The 18,256-nt window shown below is 55.5% G+C and overlaps 1 protein-coding gene across 2 annotated transcripts in view; it reads right to left on the reverse strand.

Moving 5' to 3' along the window:
- Positions 1-8,594: 8,594 nt before the first annotated feature.
- The window catches only part of TFEB (transcription factor EB), a 52,955-nt gene continuing 43,293 nt past the window's right edge, over positions 8,595-18,256 (reverse strand). For both annotated transcript variants that reach the window (XM_049764919.1, XM_049764920.1), the window contains exons 2-9: positions 14,101-14,317; positions 13,759-14,013; positions 13,368-13,436; positions 12,442-12,562; positions 12,271-12,327; positions 11,860-11,935; positions 11,201-11,348; positions 8,595-9,349 (exon numbers count right to left, since the gene is read on the reverse strand). In XM_049764919.1, coding sequence (XP_049620876.1) covers positions 8,852-9,349; positions 11,201-11,348; positions 11,860-11,935; positions 12,271-12,327; positions 12,442-12,562; positions 13,368-13,436; positions 13,759-14,013; positions 14,101-14,295 — 1,419 coding nt within the window. In that variant the 5' untranslated portion in view covers positions 14,296-14,317 and the 3' untranslated portion in view covers positions 8,595-8,851. The remainder of the gene's footprint in view (positions 9,350-11,200; positions 11,349-11,859; positions 11,936-12,270; positions 12,328-12,441; positions 12,563-13,367; positions 13,437-13,758; positions 14,014-14,100; positions 14,318-18,256) is intronic.

Raw genomic sequence — 18,256 nt, forward strand, 5'->3', positions numbered from 1 at the left:
CATTGCAAGCCAAGTGCTCTGCTTGCTGTACTATTGCTCTGGGCCCCGTTAGGGACTGGTTTTTAAGGCCCAGTCCAAATCTCTCTGCCTCTAGGATGCCCTCCTAGACCACGTCCACCTTAAGTGATTGCTCCTACATTTGCCCTCAGAGCTTGTGTCCTCACACTTGCTTTTCCTTGCCAGGCACAAAAGATTTACATTTGTTCTCTCAATCACCCTCCCAATAAATACTCCTTGAAGCAGATAAGCCTTTCCAGTTTACAAGACTCAGCCAGAGGAATAGTCACAGGTGGGTAAGGGTGCTTGCTATAGCACAGGGGATAAGGTGCTTGCTTTGACCCTGGGTTCAATCCCTGGCACCACATAGTCATCCCTTATATTTGCTCAGGAGTGATCCTTGAGCACAGAGCCCTGGACACTGCCTAGTATGGAACAATAAATAAATAATTTTACCTGATGGTCAGATCTGCCCACATCGGGAGGGGTCTAGGGAAGGTAACAAATGGGTTGCCTCGGGGGTCATCAAGAGGAAGCAAGAAGCGGCTGGAGGGCTGTCAGCATGGAGATATATCAGGGACAGGTTTAAGTGCATGGCCTGTTTAAAAAGCCTGCTTAAAAGGTTTAAGCTTAGAAAGCCACTCTTGATGGCCAGGGCCTTGAATAAAGCTAATGTCTCCTGAAACTTCATGACTGCTGTGGATCATTTCCTCGCATCTACCCCTGAACCCTGAGACCAGCCGTCAGAAGGGGTTGCAGGCGCGTAGACCTGGGACTGGGCAGAGAAAGGCCTCACCATCCATCCCATCCACCATCCACAACCATCCAGGTACTCTATAATTAATATGTAATTCTACATAAATAAATAACTAAATAAATAAATTAAATAGGCTAAGTGACTTGCACAAGGTCACACAGCATATACAAGAGACTCAGGTCCAGGAAACTTTGGGTGAAGCCCATGCTCTTATATCTCTGTAAGGGCAGGTTGATGGATTGTCCGGTGGGGGCAGTATATGTGTATGACAAGTGCCCTCTTGCTTTGGGAATTTCCGTTTTCATGGGTTCAGACTCGTGAGACTCTCCCTATGCAGTGTGTGTTGCGTATGGTGGTGAGTCCAGGCATGATCTTAGCTGCATATGGCATGTGGGGTCCACGCACCATGTGTGAGTAACATTGTGTGAGCACCGCGTTTGAGTACAACGTGTGAGCATCTTGTGTGAGCACACATGGTCACATTGCCCTGAGAGCCGGCACTGGCATGTCAGCAGGCCTTGGCCAATCTACCCAGGGCAGAGTCTATTATTGGGGTGCATAGACGGTGGGGCCTGGGTGTGCCAGCTCTGGGCGCAAGTGCAAGTACACAAGGTGTCCTGAGGGCAGAGGGGATGCAGTGCGGAGAATGTCACAGGAGCCCAGACCTGCTGACCCCCTCTCCCTCTCCCTTTTAGGGTGATCCTGGTTGAGCAGCTTGGTGCCCCAGCAGGCTCAGTCTCTGCACTAGCAAAGAAGTAAAAGAGCCAGCCCCAGAGGGAGGCGAGAAGACGGCAGGCAGGAAGCGGAGAGCTGCCACCTGACACTGCCCTGTGTGTGTGCAAATTTTGTGAATGCGCATGGATATGTATACACGCATGCACACAGATGTCTATTTTCTTGTATGTTGTGTGTATGTGCGTGAATATTTGAGCACGCACGTCTCATGTGTATTTGAAAGCATATTATGCGCCTCTGTGTGAGTTTTTGTGTGTGGATATGTTTGCAGGTATAATGTGAGCAAAAGTGCATGTATTTATTTGTGTGTGCATGCGTGAGTGTGTGTACCCGAGGAGGTACATAAGTGGGGGGCGAGTGAACCGGGGTGCACTGGGGGGAGGGTGCCTGGGAGCCTGCCAGGACCTCATCCCGAGTTGTCTGTGCCCGTCGCTGGCATGTGCACCGCCCCTGTTCTGGGGGACCTGGGAGACCAGAGTGGCTCGGCCAGGGGGTCTCTCTGGCTGTCAGAGTCTCAGTGGGTGGGGGCACCCCCCTTGGCGGTGAGTGAGCCCCGGCTCTCCCACCAGGCCTGCCAAAATACATGGAGACAGGGTGTAATTACCGGCACTAACCGTGGCCATTACCCCCTTGCAAGGCACATGACACACGACCCGTCAGCCCAGCTTTCGCACCATTAAGGGGCCTCATTAGCATCCCGGCTCAGAAGCAAAATTACCCTCGCTGCTCGCTACTCGTCTCAAGATGTCATCAATTTTAATTTAGGGCCCAAAGATAGCACAATGGCCAGGCCCTCCCGGCCCAGCGCCCTGGAAGGGAGGTGGGGATCAAGGGGCCTCGAGGGGGGAGCTCTTCTCCTGCCTCCAGCAGGGCCACTGCTAGCACCCCCTCAAGAGGGAAAGGATTGAAGGCCAGGCACCCCAGGGCCAGGGCTTGGGGCCTCCACCCCGCAGTCATCTGGAGCCATAGTTGAGAGGCGACACCCAACACTGCTTTTGTCACTCTAGAGGGGAAACTGAGTCACAGGGAAGCTGCACCCCCACAACAGAGCACAGCCCCCACTTAGGCCAGGCTGTCTGCTGTGACTGCTGAGATGAGGGTGAGGAGGACAGAGGGGGCTGCACCTCTCTCTCTCTCTCTCTCTGAACCCCTGGTCATTATCGCTGGCTGCTCAAGCTGACTCCCCACCCCTTCTACCCTGTGGACCGTCTCCCATGAGCAGGAACCACCCTGATGTCCCAAGGATGTCCTGTGTGGGCCCGGCTCCATGTGGCTTTGCTGAGGGGCAAATGTCCTACTCAGGATCTGAAGATCGCCAGGCCTGTCCCCTGATGGGGTCCCTGAAGGCTTTCAGTCAGGACTCGGGCACCACATTTGCTGGGTCAGCAGTGAACATCTGAATGAATGGAGTGTCCAAGTACCCCAGAAATATACCACCAGGGTATACCACCAGAGAGCACAGCAGTAGGGCATTTGCCTTGCATGCAGCTGAGTGGGACAGGCCCAGGTTCGATTCCCAGCATCCCCAGAGCCTGTCAGGAGCAATTTCTGAGCAGCACAGAGCCAGAAGTAACCCCTGAGCACCACCAGGTGTGGCCCCAAAACAACAACAATAACAAAAAGAAATATACCACCCATCACCTCAGCAGCAGGGCCCTCCCTACCCGTCTTCAAAAGGTGCAGCCAGTCCCCTGGACCATGTCAAAGGCCTGATTTGGGGCTTTGAGAGAAACTCTATTTCCAGCCACCCAATTCATCTTTTGTGTGTGTGTGTGTGTGTGTGTGTGTGTGTGTGTGTGTGTGTGTGTGTGTGTGGTTTTTGGGTCACACCGACAGTGCTCAGGGGTTACTCCTGGCTCCATGCTCAGAAATTGCTCCTGGCAGGCACGGGGGACTATATGGGACGCCGGGATTTGAACCGATGACCTCCTGCATGAAAGGCAAACATGCTATCTCTCTGGCCCCCCAATTCATCTTTTTTTTTTTTTGGTTTTTGGGTCTCACCCGGCAGTTGCTCAGGGGTTACTCCTGGCTCCATGCTCAGAAGTTGCTCCTAGCAAGCACGGGGGACCCTATGGGATGCCGGGATTCGAACCGATGACCTTCTGCATGAGAGGCAAACGCCTTACCTCCATGCTATCTCTCCGGCCCCTCCCAATTCATCTTAACGCCTCACCAGGTGCAGGTCTCTGAGTCTGTGAGCCTCAGTTTCTCCACGGCGGAGGTGGAGACCCTAATCAGGCCATGGTGTGAGACCCCATGACAAGGCATCAGGGGAGCAGGGAGGGGTCTAGGGCACAGCTGAAGATAAGGGCACTGCCAATCACAGCGCCCGCTGCCCACCTGCTGCCCCCACAGTTGCTCCTGCAGCTGCAGGCTAGGCTAAAGGGAAGCCCCCCCACCCTGAACCCTGAGACTGGTCTGTGCTGGCGGCGGCCGCTGCTCCCAGCCTCACAGAAGACGGATCACTCTCTTAATCACTCTGGAAAAGAACCCCAAGCCGATATAATATTATAATTAATTAATTCACTAAAAAGGTATTAAATTTCTCTCCCCCTGTGGATATTATCGGAATTCATTGACCTTTAGAAAAATCACCCTCTAATTGTAACCAGGTCCAAAAGCATTTGCAGCCAGTCCCTTCTACATTAATAATATCTTCCCCAGGCTCGGCTCTGGCTGCTTAAATATTGTATAAATTCCACTGCCCCCTCAGAAGAGAGAGCACGAAGAGAAAAGAGGAGGCTGAGAAGGCGAAGGGGGCTAGGGGGCAGACCCCACCAGAGAAGTTGAAGTAAGAGGAGGTGAGACACAGGTATTTCCAGGAGTCACGGGCCAACAGAGTGGGGCTGGGGAGGGGGGCAGGAATGGGCAGTGAAACTGTTAAACCTGGGGTCCTTGACTTGGGCAGTCCGCCCTTTAAAAATGTGCCAGCAAGAGGCTGGAGCGATTGTACAGTTATGGCGCTTGCCTTGCACATAGCCAACCAGGATTCAATCAGCAATATCCCATTCGGTCCCCCAAGCATCTCCAGGAGTAACTCCTGAGCTCAGAGCCACGAGTTAAGACCTGAGCATTGTAGGCTGTGGCCCCGAAACAAAAACAAACCAATAAATGAAATAGGTGAGCAAAGCCAGAGTGATAGCACAGTGGGTAAGGTCGGGCACTTGCTTTGCATGTGGCCAACTCAGGTTCAATCCCCGGCATTCCATATGGTCCCCTGAGTACCACCAAGAAGTAACAAAGCTGTCCAGGGCCAGCTGTGGAGCCCCCAAACGTACCATGACAACTGTATGTGCGATCTCCCAGTGATGGCAACAACAAAGGGGAAATGAAAGCCCTTGAGTTTAGTTTTTCAGTTCTTTGGGGGAGAGGAGGGACACACACACACACACACACACACACACACACACACACACACACACACACACACACACACACACACTGGTGCTCAGAGCTTATTCCCACTTCTTTGGGATCACTCCTGGTCATTTAGGAGATCCTATGGGGAGAGCCACAGAGGTAGGAATAGAGCTGAACATGTGTGTCCCCTGCATCCTAATCCTGCTTTGGGGCTCCAAGGAGCTGCACCCTCTCCCATCCTGCTCACAAGTCTCACCCATTGCATGTTTGTGTTTTTCCTTGAGTTCTGGGTTGGGAGCAGCTTCCCCAGACATGACACCCCATGTCCCCACTAGCCCATGAATTCACCTGTCTTTCTGCAAAGGACCTGCTTCACACAAACCAGGCCTGGGGTCATATTCTGGCACCACACGGCCTCCCAGAGGGGAAACTGGTGGCTGCATGCCCCCACCACAGCACTGACATAACTAGTAAAAGAAAATAAAAATTCAAAAACTGGGGAGCTGGAGAGATGGCACAGTGATAGAGCATTTGCCTTGCATGTGGCTGACCCGGGACAGAACCAGGTTCTATTCCCAACATTCCATATGGTCCCACAAGCCTGCCAGGAACAATTTCTGAGTGCAAAGGAAGGAGTAACCCCTCCACACTGCTGAATGTGGCTCCAAAATTAAAAAACCCTCCTGGACCTAATGTCCAAAAAGGTGCTGTCTGCCAAATGAAGGTCCCCCAAACATATACCCTCCTGCTTTGACTGAAATGTCTACACCAGCTTCTCATTCCAGAGCTAAAGGCCCTGGCAGCCGCTCTCAAACAAATGAAAATTATTTTCTATTTTCGTTTGCTTATTTGGGGTGGGGGGCACACTGGTGGTGCTCAAGGGTGACTCCTGACTCTGTGCTCAGGAATCATACCTGGCAAGTTTAGGGGACTATATGGGGATATGGGGGGGTTGAAAGCCCTGGTCAGCCGTGTAAATGCAAACACCCTACCAGTTGAATGGCCTCAAGAACATTTTCTAGTTGTTGCCAGAGGCTGGTGGCACCTCCGGCTGCCTTACCCACAGCAGGAGGATGCGTCGGCAGCCCACCGCTGGGCGGACCCCATTCTTTGACGCTTAACCTAGCACCCTTAGTTCTGCACAGCTAAGTTCTGGCCCTGCAGCACCCTCTGCTGGGCAAATGCCACTCTCACCCTCAGTCCAGCCCTGGCTATGCCGAGCCACCTCTGTATCTTAAGTCCTACCAGCCCAGGAGGCAGGGGGTGCTCCCTGGGTGAAAGGAACAAAAGGAGAGATTTGGGTGCCGGAGAGATAGCATGGAGGTAGGACAGTGGTTTGAACCCCGGCTTCCCATATGATCTCCTGAGCCTGTCAGGAGCAATCCCTGAGCGCTGCCGGGTGTGACTCAAAAGAAAGAAGAAAAAAAAAAAAAAGAGATTTGACTATGGCATGAAGGATGGGCCCCGGGGAGCCCCTAACCCACACACACACACCTCCAACCTCACCTACTGCCAACACAGCCCCAGGAGACCCATTTCGGGCCGCAGGGTGGGTCTGGAATGAAGAGGTGGCTGCATGCCACCACGGAGACTCAAGGTCATCCTCGACTCCATCTGACCTTGAGATGAGCCTGCAGCCTCCACGCCCTACCCACCCCCTTTACTGCTCTCCCTTCACTCTGTAATTGCTGCAGCTTGATCTGATCTTGAGTTCTGTGTGGAAGAAATTGCCCTCCTCGCCATTTTCATCCAGGAATTTTTTTTCTTTAATTAGGCCCTTTGGGGCTGGAGTGATAGCACAGCAGGTAGGGCGCTTGGCTTGCACACAAGCCAACTCCGGTTCAATTCCCCAGCATCCCAGGTGGTCCTGGGCTCACCAGGATTCCTGAGGGCAGAGCCAGGAGTAATCTCTGAGCACCGCTAGGTGTGGCCCCCCCAAAAATGATAAAATAAATAAATTAGACCTTTTGGGCCTCTTAGAGGCTCCTTGAGGGAGACGCCCCGTGGATCTTCAGCTGGAAAGTCTATGGATGTGGAAGGACTGAATTGAAGCCTCTCTCCTACCTCCCCCTCGGGTACCAGAGACACAGGCCACTGCCTCCCCATCCTTCCTTCCTCTAAGTCTAAGCCCTTAATGGCCCTTGGATGTGGGAGTAGAGGCCCTCTAGACTCGTGCAGAAGGGAAACTATAAAAACAGGATGAGGCTTTCCAGGGAGGTCCTGGCCTCTATTGTGCGGACACCAGGGGACCACAGACAGCAGGTCTGCCAGGAACTTGCTTGTGTATGTGGGACACTGGGGATTTGAACTTTTTCTTTTCGGGGGCCACACCGGGTGACGCTCAGGGGTTACTCCTGACTATACGCTCAGAAATCACTCCTGGCTTGGGGGACCATATGGGATGCCAGGGGATCGAACCATGGTCCATCCTAGGTTAGCGTGTGCAAGGCAGACACTCTACAGCTTGCGCCACTACTCCAGCCCCGGGTTTGAACTCTTGACCTTTTGCTTGCAAGGTCACAAACTAGAGCTCTAAGCCACTATGCCTCCAGGATCCTATGTGTCTGCCTACTCCCCGACTGGTCGACACAGTCCCTCTTACCTCAAATCCAGAGAAGGCCCCAGCGCTGCAGTTTCTCTCTGAGACACAGGTCACGGAGCACAGGAGCCAACCTGGCCTATGCTGAGCTCATGGCCAGACTTTCAGAGCCAGGTCAGCTCAGAGACAGCCAGGCTAAGGGTGCTCAAAAGTAGTGGGGCCGGGGAGATAGTACAGGGCAAGTAGGTGCATGCTTGTGTATGCCTGATCCCGGCGTGATCCCTGGCACCACATGCTCCCCTTACCCCTGCAAATATCACCGGTTGTTGCCCTAGAGGTCCCCATTTGACCTCAGAGGCCTGTGAACACCACAAGGCTGGATTCGGGCACCGCAGGCCCGAGCAGCTCTGCATTCTCATCCTTGCAGTGAAGCACTGGCCTGGCAGGCTGAAAATCAGGGGAGTTGGTCCACAGGCACCCCTAGTCACTTAACACCTTTTCAAAAACAAAAGGCGGTCCATGAGCATCCGGATCCCCCCCCCCCCCCCCCCAAATACAAAATCCAGCCCAGCTACTGGGCCAACAGCAGGAGGTGACTCTGGTGTGGCTGCAGCGCCATCTTGTGTTAGAGGAAGGACAACGCCCCATCTGGACACAGCCCCCTGCTAAGCAGGTTCTGGGGTTCCCAGCAGGATCTTGGAGAAAACCTAGTGACCGGCTTGTTCCCCCTCTCAGCCAGCTCTCGCCATTCTGGCTTCCATTGGAAGGAATTAAGCTCAGGGTTCAGGACAGGGCCCACTGAGCTGAACCCCCGACACCTGTCCCGCCAGCCCCAGCCCCACACCAAGAAGACAGACAAGTGAGTACAAAGCACAGTGTTTACTAAAGGCACATATGGGGAGCCTGGCGGGGAGCTGCACTTCCAGGAAGGGTCCCACACGCTAACCTGAACCCACACCCCCTCTTCTGGCCACCCCTGCACTCACACCACCGGTGGAGAGCTGCTAGCACCAAAGGGGGTGGGGGGCCCGACCTTTTGAGTGCGTGTGTGGGGGTCAGGCTGTCTGGAGGATGGATGGGCTCTGGCTCTGAGTACCAGGAAGACAGGCCTGGACACACCTGGAACCAGCGTCTGCCCAGGGGAAGTTGCCCAACGTGCTCATTGGTGGGACTCACCCTTCAGACCACTCACACCAGCCCCAGCCCCCCACTTCCACTCATGGCTTTGGCCTAGCCCTGTGAAAGGGCAGCCCCCCAAATGCTGAGCTGGGTCAGGGGCTCACCCCACAGGCTGCCAAGCGGCTCTAAGTCCAAACAGAGGCCAGCAGACAGGCACAAGGTGGGGCAGGCGGCTACTTCACACGCAAATGTGGCCTGCAGGGAAGGAGGGGGGTGCCCCTGCCCCTGTCCCCCACGGCCCTGGGCCTGCCCCTGTTCCCTGGGCGTGGAGGTGGCTGGGGTCACAGCATGTCCCCCTCCTCCATGCTGAAGCTGCTCCGGCGGCTACTGGCCTTGGAGGCCTCGGGGGACATGGTGGAGAAGAGAGGGTCGGAGGTGAGCGGGAGCAGAGAGTCGTCCAGGAGCATGAGGTCCAGATCCTTCTTGGACAAGGTGGGGAACAGGGAGCCATGCTCAGGCCCCAGAGGCTCCGGGTAGCTGGAGGGCCCTTCGTCGCCCCCGCCCCCGAAACTCAGGCTCTGGCTGAAGTCCAGGTGGTGGAACGGGGATGGCGGCTGGGCGGGCTGGGCGGGCTGGACTGGTGGAGGCACTGGGACCTGGGGGGGCAGAGCCGGCAGGGGCTCGGAGTCGGGCACCTCAGCCCCCAGCAGCAGGGCTTCCGTTGGGTCTTCCTCGCTGGGCAGCTCCTGCTTCACCACCTGCTGGGCCAGCTCCGCCATATTCATGCCTGACGGGGAGGTGGTGGGGAGGCCATGGACACGCGCCTGCACCTCCAGCTCCTGAGGGAAGGGGCAAGACACAACGCTGGGCACACACCGGCCATTGCGGTCCCACCTCTCCCTCCCTCTCTCCCTGGAGCACAGAGGGTCGGCCAGAGAAAGTATATAGACAGTTCCCTAGGGCTGGAGGGAAAGCAGAGCAGGTTGGGTGCCTGCCCAGGGTTCAATCTCAGCATCCCATTGGCCCCTGAGCACGGGCAGGAGTGATCCCTGAGTGCAGAGTCAGGAGTGAGCTCTGAGCATCGCCAGGTGTGGCACAAAAATAAAAACAAACAAAAGAGCAATTCCACACAGTGGGCAATACCACCCTGGGGTGGAGAAGGTTGAAACAATAGGCGGCGACAGCCCGTGGTGCTACGGGCCACCCACTGTTCTCTGGATGTGTTGATTCCCGCATGTGCCATTGGTGGCTCACCCCTGAATGTGGTTCAATTCACATTGTGCCATCAGTGCATGAAAGGCGGACATTTCCAGGGCAAGCAGGGCGATGTCTATTCTGAAAGGGGGGGTGGTGGCCCAGATACGGTTGGGAACCTCAGCTGTGGAGTCTAGACCACTGTTGTTCTTTTACTAGAGCTGTATGTTTCGACTTATGTGTGGGTTGTGAAACGTGGCGGTGAGTTTTGGCCAGCCTGGGCTCCCTGTTTTTGTTGAGAGAACAGACGTGCCTAGGCTAAACCACTATCACCAGCCCTGCATCTCTGAGGATGAGGGTTCCTTCAGGAAGCTTTGACTTTTCCCTTTGACGTTGGCTAAGGGTGCCAGTGGCGATCTAAATGATACCATCTATTGCACGGAAAAGTTTGAAAACTCCAAGCGAGGCACTCTTTGTACAGATGACTAGCGAGGTCACAGGCCCAGAGAGAACAAAGTGGCCATCAGCACAGAGTCACAACTAGGACCTGGAGCTCCCTACAGAGTGGGCCCTCCCAACCCCCAGTTCTCGTACCAGCCCCGTGGAGCTCTTTGGTACTACCAACACCAAGCACTGTCATTGTCCCTGAATGGCATTTTGGTCAGCAGAAACCACAAAAAATGACCATGGTGACAACGGGCCATATCAGAGCTCAGGTGTGTCATGGGCTCTGCCGTCTAGGTCTGTGCCTTCACACACATTTGACATGAAAAAGAAATTCCCAGTGGGCCAGTTCCCAGTGTTTTGCCATCAAGACTAGAAGCTGGAGTGGCAGACTAAGACCTCATGGGATCAGATAGTAACAGCGGGTTGGGTGCTTGCCTGGCATACAGTCAACCCGGGCTCAACCCCCAGCATCCCATATGGTTCCCAAGACTGCTAGGAGTGATCTCTGAGCACTGCCGGGTATGGCCCCAAAACAAACAAACAAAAAAGAGTGATGACTCACTCTAAAAGTCAGCTGTCTACGTATGCCTACCTAGGAGCCTGGCTCCCAGAATAAAAACTTCGTCAACTTGCAACTTATAAGAGATGGGCTTGAGGGCCTTGAGAGATAGCACAGTAGTAGGGCATTTGCCTTGCACACAGCCGACCCAGGAGGGACCCGCTTTGATTCCCAGCATCCCATTTGGTCCCCCCAGCTTGCCAGGGGCGATATCTGAGTGTAGAGCCAGGAGTAACCCCTGTGCACCATGGGTTGTGGCTCAAAGACCAATCAATCAATCAAGTAAAAAAAAAAAAAAAAAAAAAAAAAAAGGAGATGGGCTTGAGGAGTAATCCCTATGCATGCCAACTTAAAAAGCCTATTTGCTGCTCAGCTATCACATCCTGATGACTACAGCTTCTCCCTTCCTGGGCATCGTTCTGGCTCCAGAAAAGGAAGCACTGCCTCCGAGGTCAGGAACCTACGTCAGACCAGGGGTCAATGATCAGACCTGGATGCGCAGCCAAAGCTGCTTGTTGGTCATCTCCAAGCGCCGGGAGTGATTCTCTAGCTCCCGGGACTTCTGCAGGTCCTTCTGCATCCTTCGGATGTAGTCAACGGACGCTTTGAGGATGGTGCCCTTGTTCCAGCGCATGTCTCTGCAGAGTCAGAAGGCCATGCTCAGAGAGAGCCAACTACTTGCACCCGGGCAAGCTCAGCAGGTGGCCTTGAAGTCCGAATTCGGTTATACCACCAGAGGACCAGTCCCAGCCTAGCCCACAAAGCCCAGACACAGTGTCTATGGTCAAGGAACTGATGGCCTGGGATGAGACTCCGCATAGGCAGGACTAACTACGCCCACCTCCCTGGGAACAACCAGTGGGAGCCTCCCCTTCTCCAGCCACCCAAACCCGCTTGACCAGGATGTTCTGGCTGTCCCTGCAAAGCATCCACCTCTGTCCCAGTCCATCAACTCCACCAAACTGTCCCAGCCTGACTCCTCCCCATGGAAGCCCCCACCGACCCCAGACTCACTCCTGGAAGCCTTGAGCTTCCCGGACGTGAAGCTCCTTTTTCAGGCCAACGGCCTGGAATTCTCGGCCCAATCCCTGCCCCGCAGCAGCACCTGGGCCCAGCCCAACCCTCCCAGCCCCAGACCGGGAGGCTCACAGGTCATTGGCCTTGGGGATCAGCATTCCCAGCTCCTTGATGCGGTCGTTGATGTTGAACCTCCTCCTCCTTTCGACTAAAGGTAACACATTTAGGGGGACCGTGAGGGCCTGGGAGAGGTGCCCGACCCAAGATCTTCCAAACGCCATGGCCAACCCATGGACTGAGATTCCCACAGCAGGACAGGGCTTTGAGGCAGAATTCCCCCTCCCCATCTGCACTGGACCCTGAGGGGCCCACCTCTAAAGACAAAGATCTAAACAGTCTAATAAAACCCCTTCCCTTGAAAAGCAGGGTTCCAGAATGCCTTTTCCTGGAGACCTTCTCTAAAATTAAGACCGTGGGCGACCCCCACCTAGCCCCAGAGAGATTCAAAGCCCTTTTTTTGGGGGGGGCAGGGCTGTCACTCACTCAGATTGTGGTTGTCTTTCTTCTGCCTTTCCTTGGCCAGTGCCCGGCTCTCTGCATCTGGGGGCGCAGGGAGAGAGAGGAGTTGGGGACCCAGGAGGAGAGAGGAGGTGGGGGGAGGAGGTGGGAACTGGGTCCCCAGGGCGAGAGAGGCAGGGGCAGGGGAGGTGGTACCTGAGAGCTCTCGTTTCTGAGTCAGATCTGCTGGGCAGGAGCTGCTGGTGACGCCCACAAGGGAGGCCGTGACTTGAGGGTCACTGCTATACACGTTCAGGTGACTGCTGGACAGGGGCAGCTGTGGGGTGACGGGGGCAGGCAGATACAGTGAGCAGCCTCGGCCCCACGGGGGAGACTCCCCAGAAACAGCCATGTGCAGGGCCACTGGAGGGGAGGAACACTAAGGAAGGCAGGATCCAGCCTGAATCTCTTGGGGGGGGGGGGGGGAGTCAACACAGCCTGCAGCAGGCCTGGCGCCAACTCCTGCCCTCCAGGCGGGACCACCCTAGGGTGATGCCCCGGGCGAAGTGATCCGATTGCTTTGCAGGCATGAGGAAGCCAGGGATATGAAGGAAGGTGCTCAGGCTAGGGTGCTGGGTGGGGAAGGGGTGCTGGGCAGGGTGTCACTCAGAGTACAGCTTTCTAGAGGGGTTGAGTCCCCTGGGGAAGAACCAGGGTCCTGCAATGGGCAGCCCTAGAAACACGGTGAACTTGCAGGAGCTTTGTGGAGAGGGGGCAGCCACAATCCCACCTGCCTGCTGCACATTCCTGAGGAACACAACAGTCTTTCTTATCTAATCTTCACACAAAAAGCCAGGACAGCCTTCAAGGGAGGGACACAGGCCTGGGCTTCATTCAGAGAGGAGGGGAACCCACCCCCCAGGAGCGACCGGCCTCACCGATGCACACACACCCAGCATCAGCACTCCCTCCTCCAGCCCACCCCCAGCCACCTTGCCACTCACACCCTTCCTGCGTGTCTCCCCCATGTCACTGGGTCTGGCCTGGACCTCCCCACGCCCCAATATTTGGTTCTCCTCTCTACAGTGTGAGCCCAGGCTGGGTCCCAGCTCAGAGCTCTCCCCTCCCAGAGAAGTACCTACCGTGTTGGGCATCTGCGCTTCCGGATTGATGAAGCCCAAGACGTTGTCCAGACACATCATGTTGTCGAACTGAAACACAAAAGTACCTGTGGGAAGGCTGAGGGAGCAGAGAATTCCCTTACCCTATTGGGCAGGAGGGTCCCAAAGATCCAACTCTGTGGGGCTCTGCTGGGGCTGAAACGGGGCCTGTTTCTGCCCAGCCATTTTAACAAACTAGGGTAACATTCTGAGAAACTGGGGTTCTCTGAAAACATGGTTGTGTCTCCTCACACAGGGGCTTCCTGAGGATAGGGCTATGCCCGATCCCCAGGCTGGCAGGGACTTTCATTTTATCCATCACATAGGCACAAATTCCCCCCAGCCGTGCTGGTGGACCCTCCGAGCGTCTTACCTCCCTCTCAGGGTTGGAGCCAATGTGCAGCATGGCCATGGGGCTGTTGGGAGCGCTGTTGCCGGCAGAGGAAGACAACACATGTCCGGCCCGCACCCCGGGGGAAGCGGCTGGCAGGGGTTTGGGGGAGCCCTGGGCAGGGCTGATGTGGGCAGCGAACTTGTTCCCGTAGGTCTCAGACAGGTACTCCCGCACCTTCTGGTCCCGGGACTGCTGCAGGTGGTAGGAGGTGGGGTTCTCCAGGTAGGACTGAACCTGTGAGTGGGGAGTGGGAGAAGATGTGGGCTTTGGAAGGCCTGGACCGGGGATGAGTGGGGAGGGCAGGGGCCAGCGGGCCGTTACCTTCAGCACCTCCCCGGGCACAGGTGGAGGCGACTGGAAGTGGACGGGCGTGTTGATGGCCGGGGTGGGTGGCAGCTGTGGCGGCTGCGGCATGTAGTGCATGGCCGCCTGCTGCTGCTGCATGCGCTCCCGTCGCTCCTCCTGCTGCGCCTGCTCTCGCATCAGCTGCATGCGCAGCCCAATGCGCGACGCCATGGTGGCCGCCGGTGCTGGCTCCCTGTGGACAGAGGCAGTGGGTCAGGCCCAGATCTTGCCCAGACCCTGGGTCTTGGGGATGGAGCCAGGATGGCCGAGAGGGCACTGGGTGATGCCAGCTGTCCAGGAGCAGCCACAAAGCCCAGCGATGCGAAGAGACAGACGGAGGCACCCCGAGCCTCGCAGCCAACTTTCCCAGCTGCTGGGCCAGAGACAAGGACACCCTCTCCATTCCCAGAAGTCGGCCAGGCACCTTCCACCCCGAAGCCGGGGGTCGGCCTATGGGGGTCAGCCTAGAAGCCTCTTCCCCACCCTATGGTGATCCAGACCTCAGACACACCCTCCAGCCACCACCTCTCATGGCCCCCAGCCTGATCTCAGACACACCCACCGGCCCCCAGCCTTACCAGGCCATAGCCGGCTTCCAGAAGAACATTCCTGAATGTTCAGGTGCCTCTGGTCTTGCCCCAAAACAGTCCACTCCCAACTCAGAAATTAAAGAGCTCCTGTTAGAACCTAAGGCAGAGCTGGGGAGACGGCCCAAGAGGCAGAGTGCAGGCCCTGCCTTGTGTGTGCGTGCATGTGTCTGTCTGTGCTCTCAGCATGCATGACCAAACTTCAATTCAAGGCACCTCGGGCTCCACCATCCTGGCCCGCCCAGCACCAACAGGTGTGGCCCCTCCACTCAGAACAAACACAACCTCCAGTCAGATCCGCCCTCTCTGCCCCTCAGCCCCCACTCTTTCCGAGAGCCCAGATCCTTACCAGGCAGTACCCTCTGGGCCCTCCCAGCGTCATGGTTCCTCTGCCTGCCTCTTCCCGCTCCCTCGGACACAGCAGCCAGCAGCTCTTCCCCACTGGCCCACTGCACCTGCTGCTCTCAATGCCTGGCCGGGGCACCCCTAGACACCACCCGATCCCCTCCTTCCTTCCTCCAAGTCCCAGGTGTTCTTCTTCAAGAAGGATCTTATCCAGGAGGACCAGGCTGCAGGAGATTGTGAAACCCCGACACTCCCCCTTCACGCCCCCCCCTCGCCTCCTTCTCTTCCCTTCCCCCACTCCAGGGCTCTTCCCCTGGTGGTGCTCTTCAGAGTCTATCTTGAATCTGCATTTTTGCTTAGTACTTTCATTCATTCTCATTAGGAATGCAAACTCCCTGAGGGCAGGGCTTTGGTCAGCCTCTAGCGCAGGGCCTGGGACCTGGTCCCTGCATGCATGGTGTCAGGAAGCCATGGCTCCTTGTGTTTTCATGTTTTGCTTTCGGTGTGCTTAGGAATCAAACCCAGGGCGTAGTACGTGAGAGGCTCCAGCAGAGCTGTAGGCCCCCAAGAAAGAGCCCGGATGGGGCCGGAGAGATAGCATGGAGGTAAGGCGTTTTTGCCTTTCATGCAGAAGGATGGTGGTTCAAATCCCGGCATCCCATATGGTCCCCTGTGCCTGCCAGGGGCGATTTCTGAGCATAGAGCCAGGAGTAACCCCTGAGTGCTGCCAGGTGTGACCCAAAAAAACAAAAAAAGTAAAGAAAAGAAAGAGCCAGGAAGTGGCTTCCCTTAGGGAAGGTTTCCGCTGGTGCACAAGAGATAGAATAGTAGGGAGGGCTCTTGCCTTGCACATAGCTGACTTGGCTTCAATCCCCAGCACCCTATATGATTCCCTGATCCCACCAGGATAGATCCCTGAGTGCAGAGCCAGGAGTTAGGCCTTGAACACCACGGGTTGACCCAAAAACAAAAAAGGGATTTCCTACTACCAGCATATCAGTTCCGATCTAGTGAGGAAGGGACAGGGGACCCAGGGTCTACTCCTGGAGTCTTGGCCAATAAAGCAAAGTAGTGCCACGATCAGGACCAAAAGAGCTGGGGGCCATCTGAGTTACTCCAATATGCCAGGGATTGAGCTGAAGATCTTGTATGAAATGCCTGCCCCTAATTCGAGGTCCAGTCCTGACCTTTATTTTTTATTCTTGTCTTTGTGTTTTGGGGGCACACCCAGCGGCGCTCAGGGGTTACTCCTGGCTCTGCACTCAGAAATCACTCCTGGCAGGGCCGATGAGATGGTGCTAGAGGTAAGGTGTCTGCCTTGCCAGTGCTAGCCAAGGAAGGACTGCGGTTCAATCCCCCGGCGTCCCATATGGTCCCCCCAAGCCAGGGGCAATTTCTGAGCGCTTAGCCAGGAGTAACCCCTGAGCATCAAACGGGTGTGGCCCCCCCCCAAAAAAAAAACAAACAAAAAAAAAAAACAGAAATCACTCCTGGCAAGCTCAAAGGACCATCTGGAATGCCGAGGATGGAACCCGGGTCCATCCTGGGTTGGCTGTGTGCAAGGCAAACTCCCTACCACTATGCTATTGCTCCTGCCCCCCCTCAGCCTTGACCTTCAGTAAGTGTCAGTGGCACAAGGGACCAAGGGACCCAGGTCTAGTTTGGAAGGTGACTACTCTGGGCCTCCCTATCCTTTACTTACTAAGCAACCCTCGGCCCATGTCTCCCCGTCTGGAAGCCACAGTTGTATACCCCATCCCATACATATACCCTAAGGCAGTGCTTCTCAATTATTTTCTGTCATGCCCCCTAGGAAGAAGAAAACATTTTTTGCACCCCCCTGTGTGACTATAAGTAGTGTCTTTATTAAAAAAAAAAACTTTAACCTGCAAAACAAAAATATATAAAATAATTTGAGCTGATTTTTTTAATCAGAGGTGATGTCTGGATGAATGGCTGCAATGAGCACGTTTTGCAATGCATAGCTTTTCGAAGCGGGGTCTGAAGCAGGACACAGCAACTCTCAGCTCCAGAGACACACAGAGACATAAACACGGGGCTTAGCTTGTTAGGACAGTGTTTGCCGAGGTCAAACGCGCCCCCCCTTTACAGAGCCTCGCCCCACTATTTGAGAAGCACAGCTTTAAGGGATGTACCCGCTGGTTGCTAGTGTTCCCCTGAAACAGACAGACCTCCTGGGGCTCCAGCTTCACAGAGCCCTTGGCAGGGCCCGGAGGGTCCCATGTCAGAGCTATGCTAGCAGCTAAGGGGCTGAGCCAGCTCGTGAAGCAGGCATGGGCAGACAGAGTTTTGAATCCAGCCCTGCCGCTTCTTTCTGTGTGATTTTGGGCAAGTCCCTTAACTTTTCTAGGCCTCCTTCCCTTCCATGCCCAGAAAGAGTTCCTGTTTCTGAAGGCTGGTGAAGGCATCAAAGGAAAATAATGTGCTTGGCAGAGTGCGTTCCTGGTGGCTGAGTGGGTGGGTGAGAAAGAGTCTGAGACTGGTGGGGTGAGCTGCCCAGTCAGAGCTAAGAATGGACGTGGCCAAGGAAAGCCACAGAGGCTGACAGGGCATGTCTAGTGCCCGGGATCAGAGCAAGTCAGCACTAGCAGGGCTGGGGATGAAGCTCAGGGGCTAGAGTGCAGGCCTAGCATGTGGGAGGTTATAAGCTCCAGCCCTGGCACCACAGGCCCCCACTGGGTGTGGCGCGTGGCTCCCAGAAGGGGGTGGCGCTGGGGCAGGCTAGTCGGCAGCCCTGCTGGGAGCAACTCACAGGAAATAAACAGGGAGAGAAGGTTCAAAGGGCTGTGGTGCCCATTGTGCTTGTGGAGCCCCAGCTCTGTCCCTGGCACCACCAAATTAAATGAAATAAAGGATCGAAGGTGCCTAGTAGATTCTTGGATCACAGAAAGTGGTAGCTGAGTTCGTATGCATGGTTCTGTACAGGGCCTGCTCCAGCACACATATGACCCTACACACATGGTTCAGCATACAGGTGTTCTTGTACATGCAACCCAGCACATGTGTGCTCCAAAATATACATGCCTAGCACATGACCCTACACATTCGACTTGGCAAACACGGCCCAGCACCCATGACCCTGCACATATGGCCCAGCACTCATCTCTGCTGTGATTCTCCTACAAGGGAGGAGGGCCAGCTGGGGGTGGGTGTTTGTGTTTAGAATCTTGGGGGGTGCA

This window comes from Suncus etruscus, chromosome 18, assembly GCF_024139225.1.
Source record: "Suncus etruscus isolate mSunEtr1 chromosome 18, mSunEtr1.pri.cur, whole genome shotgun sequence".
In the NCBI taxonomy this organism is placed as follows: Eukaryota; Metazoa; Chordata; class Mammalia; order Eulipotyphla; family Soricidae; genus Suncus; species Suncus etruscus.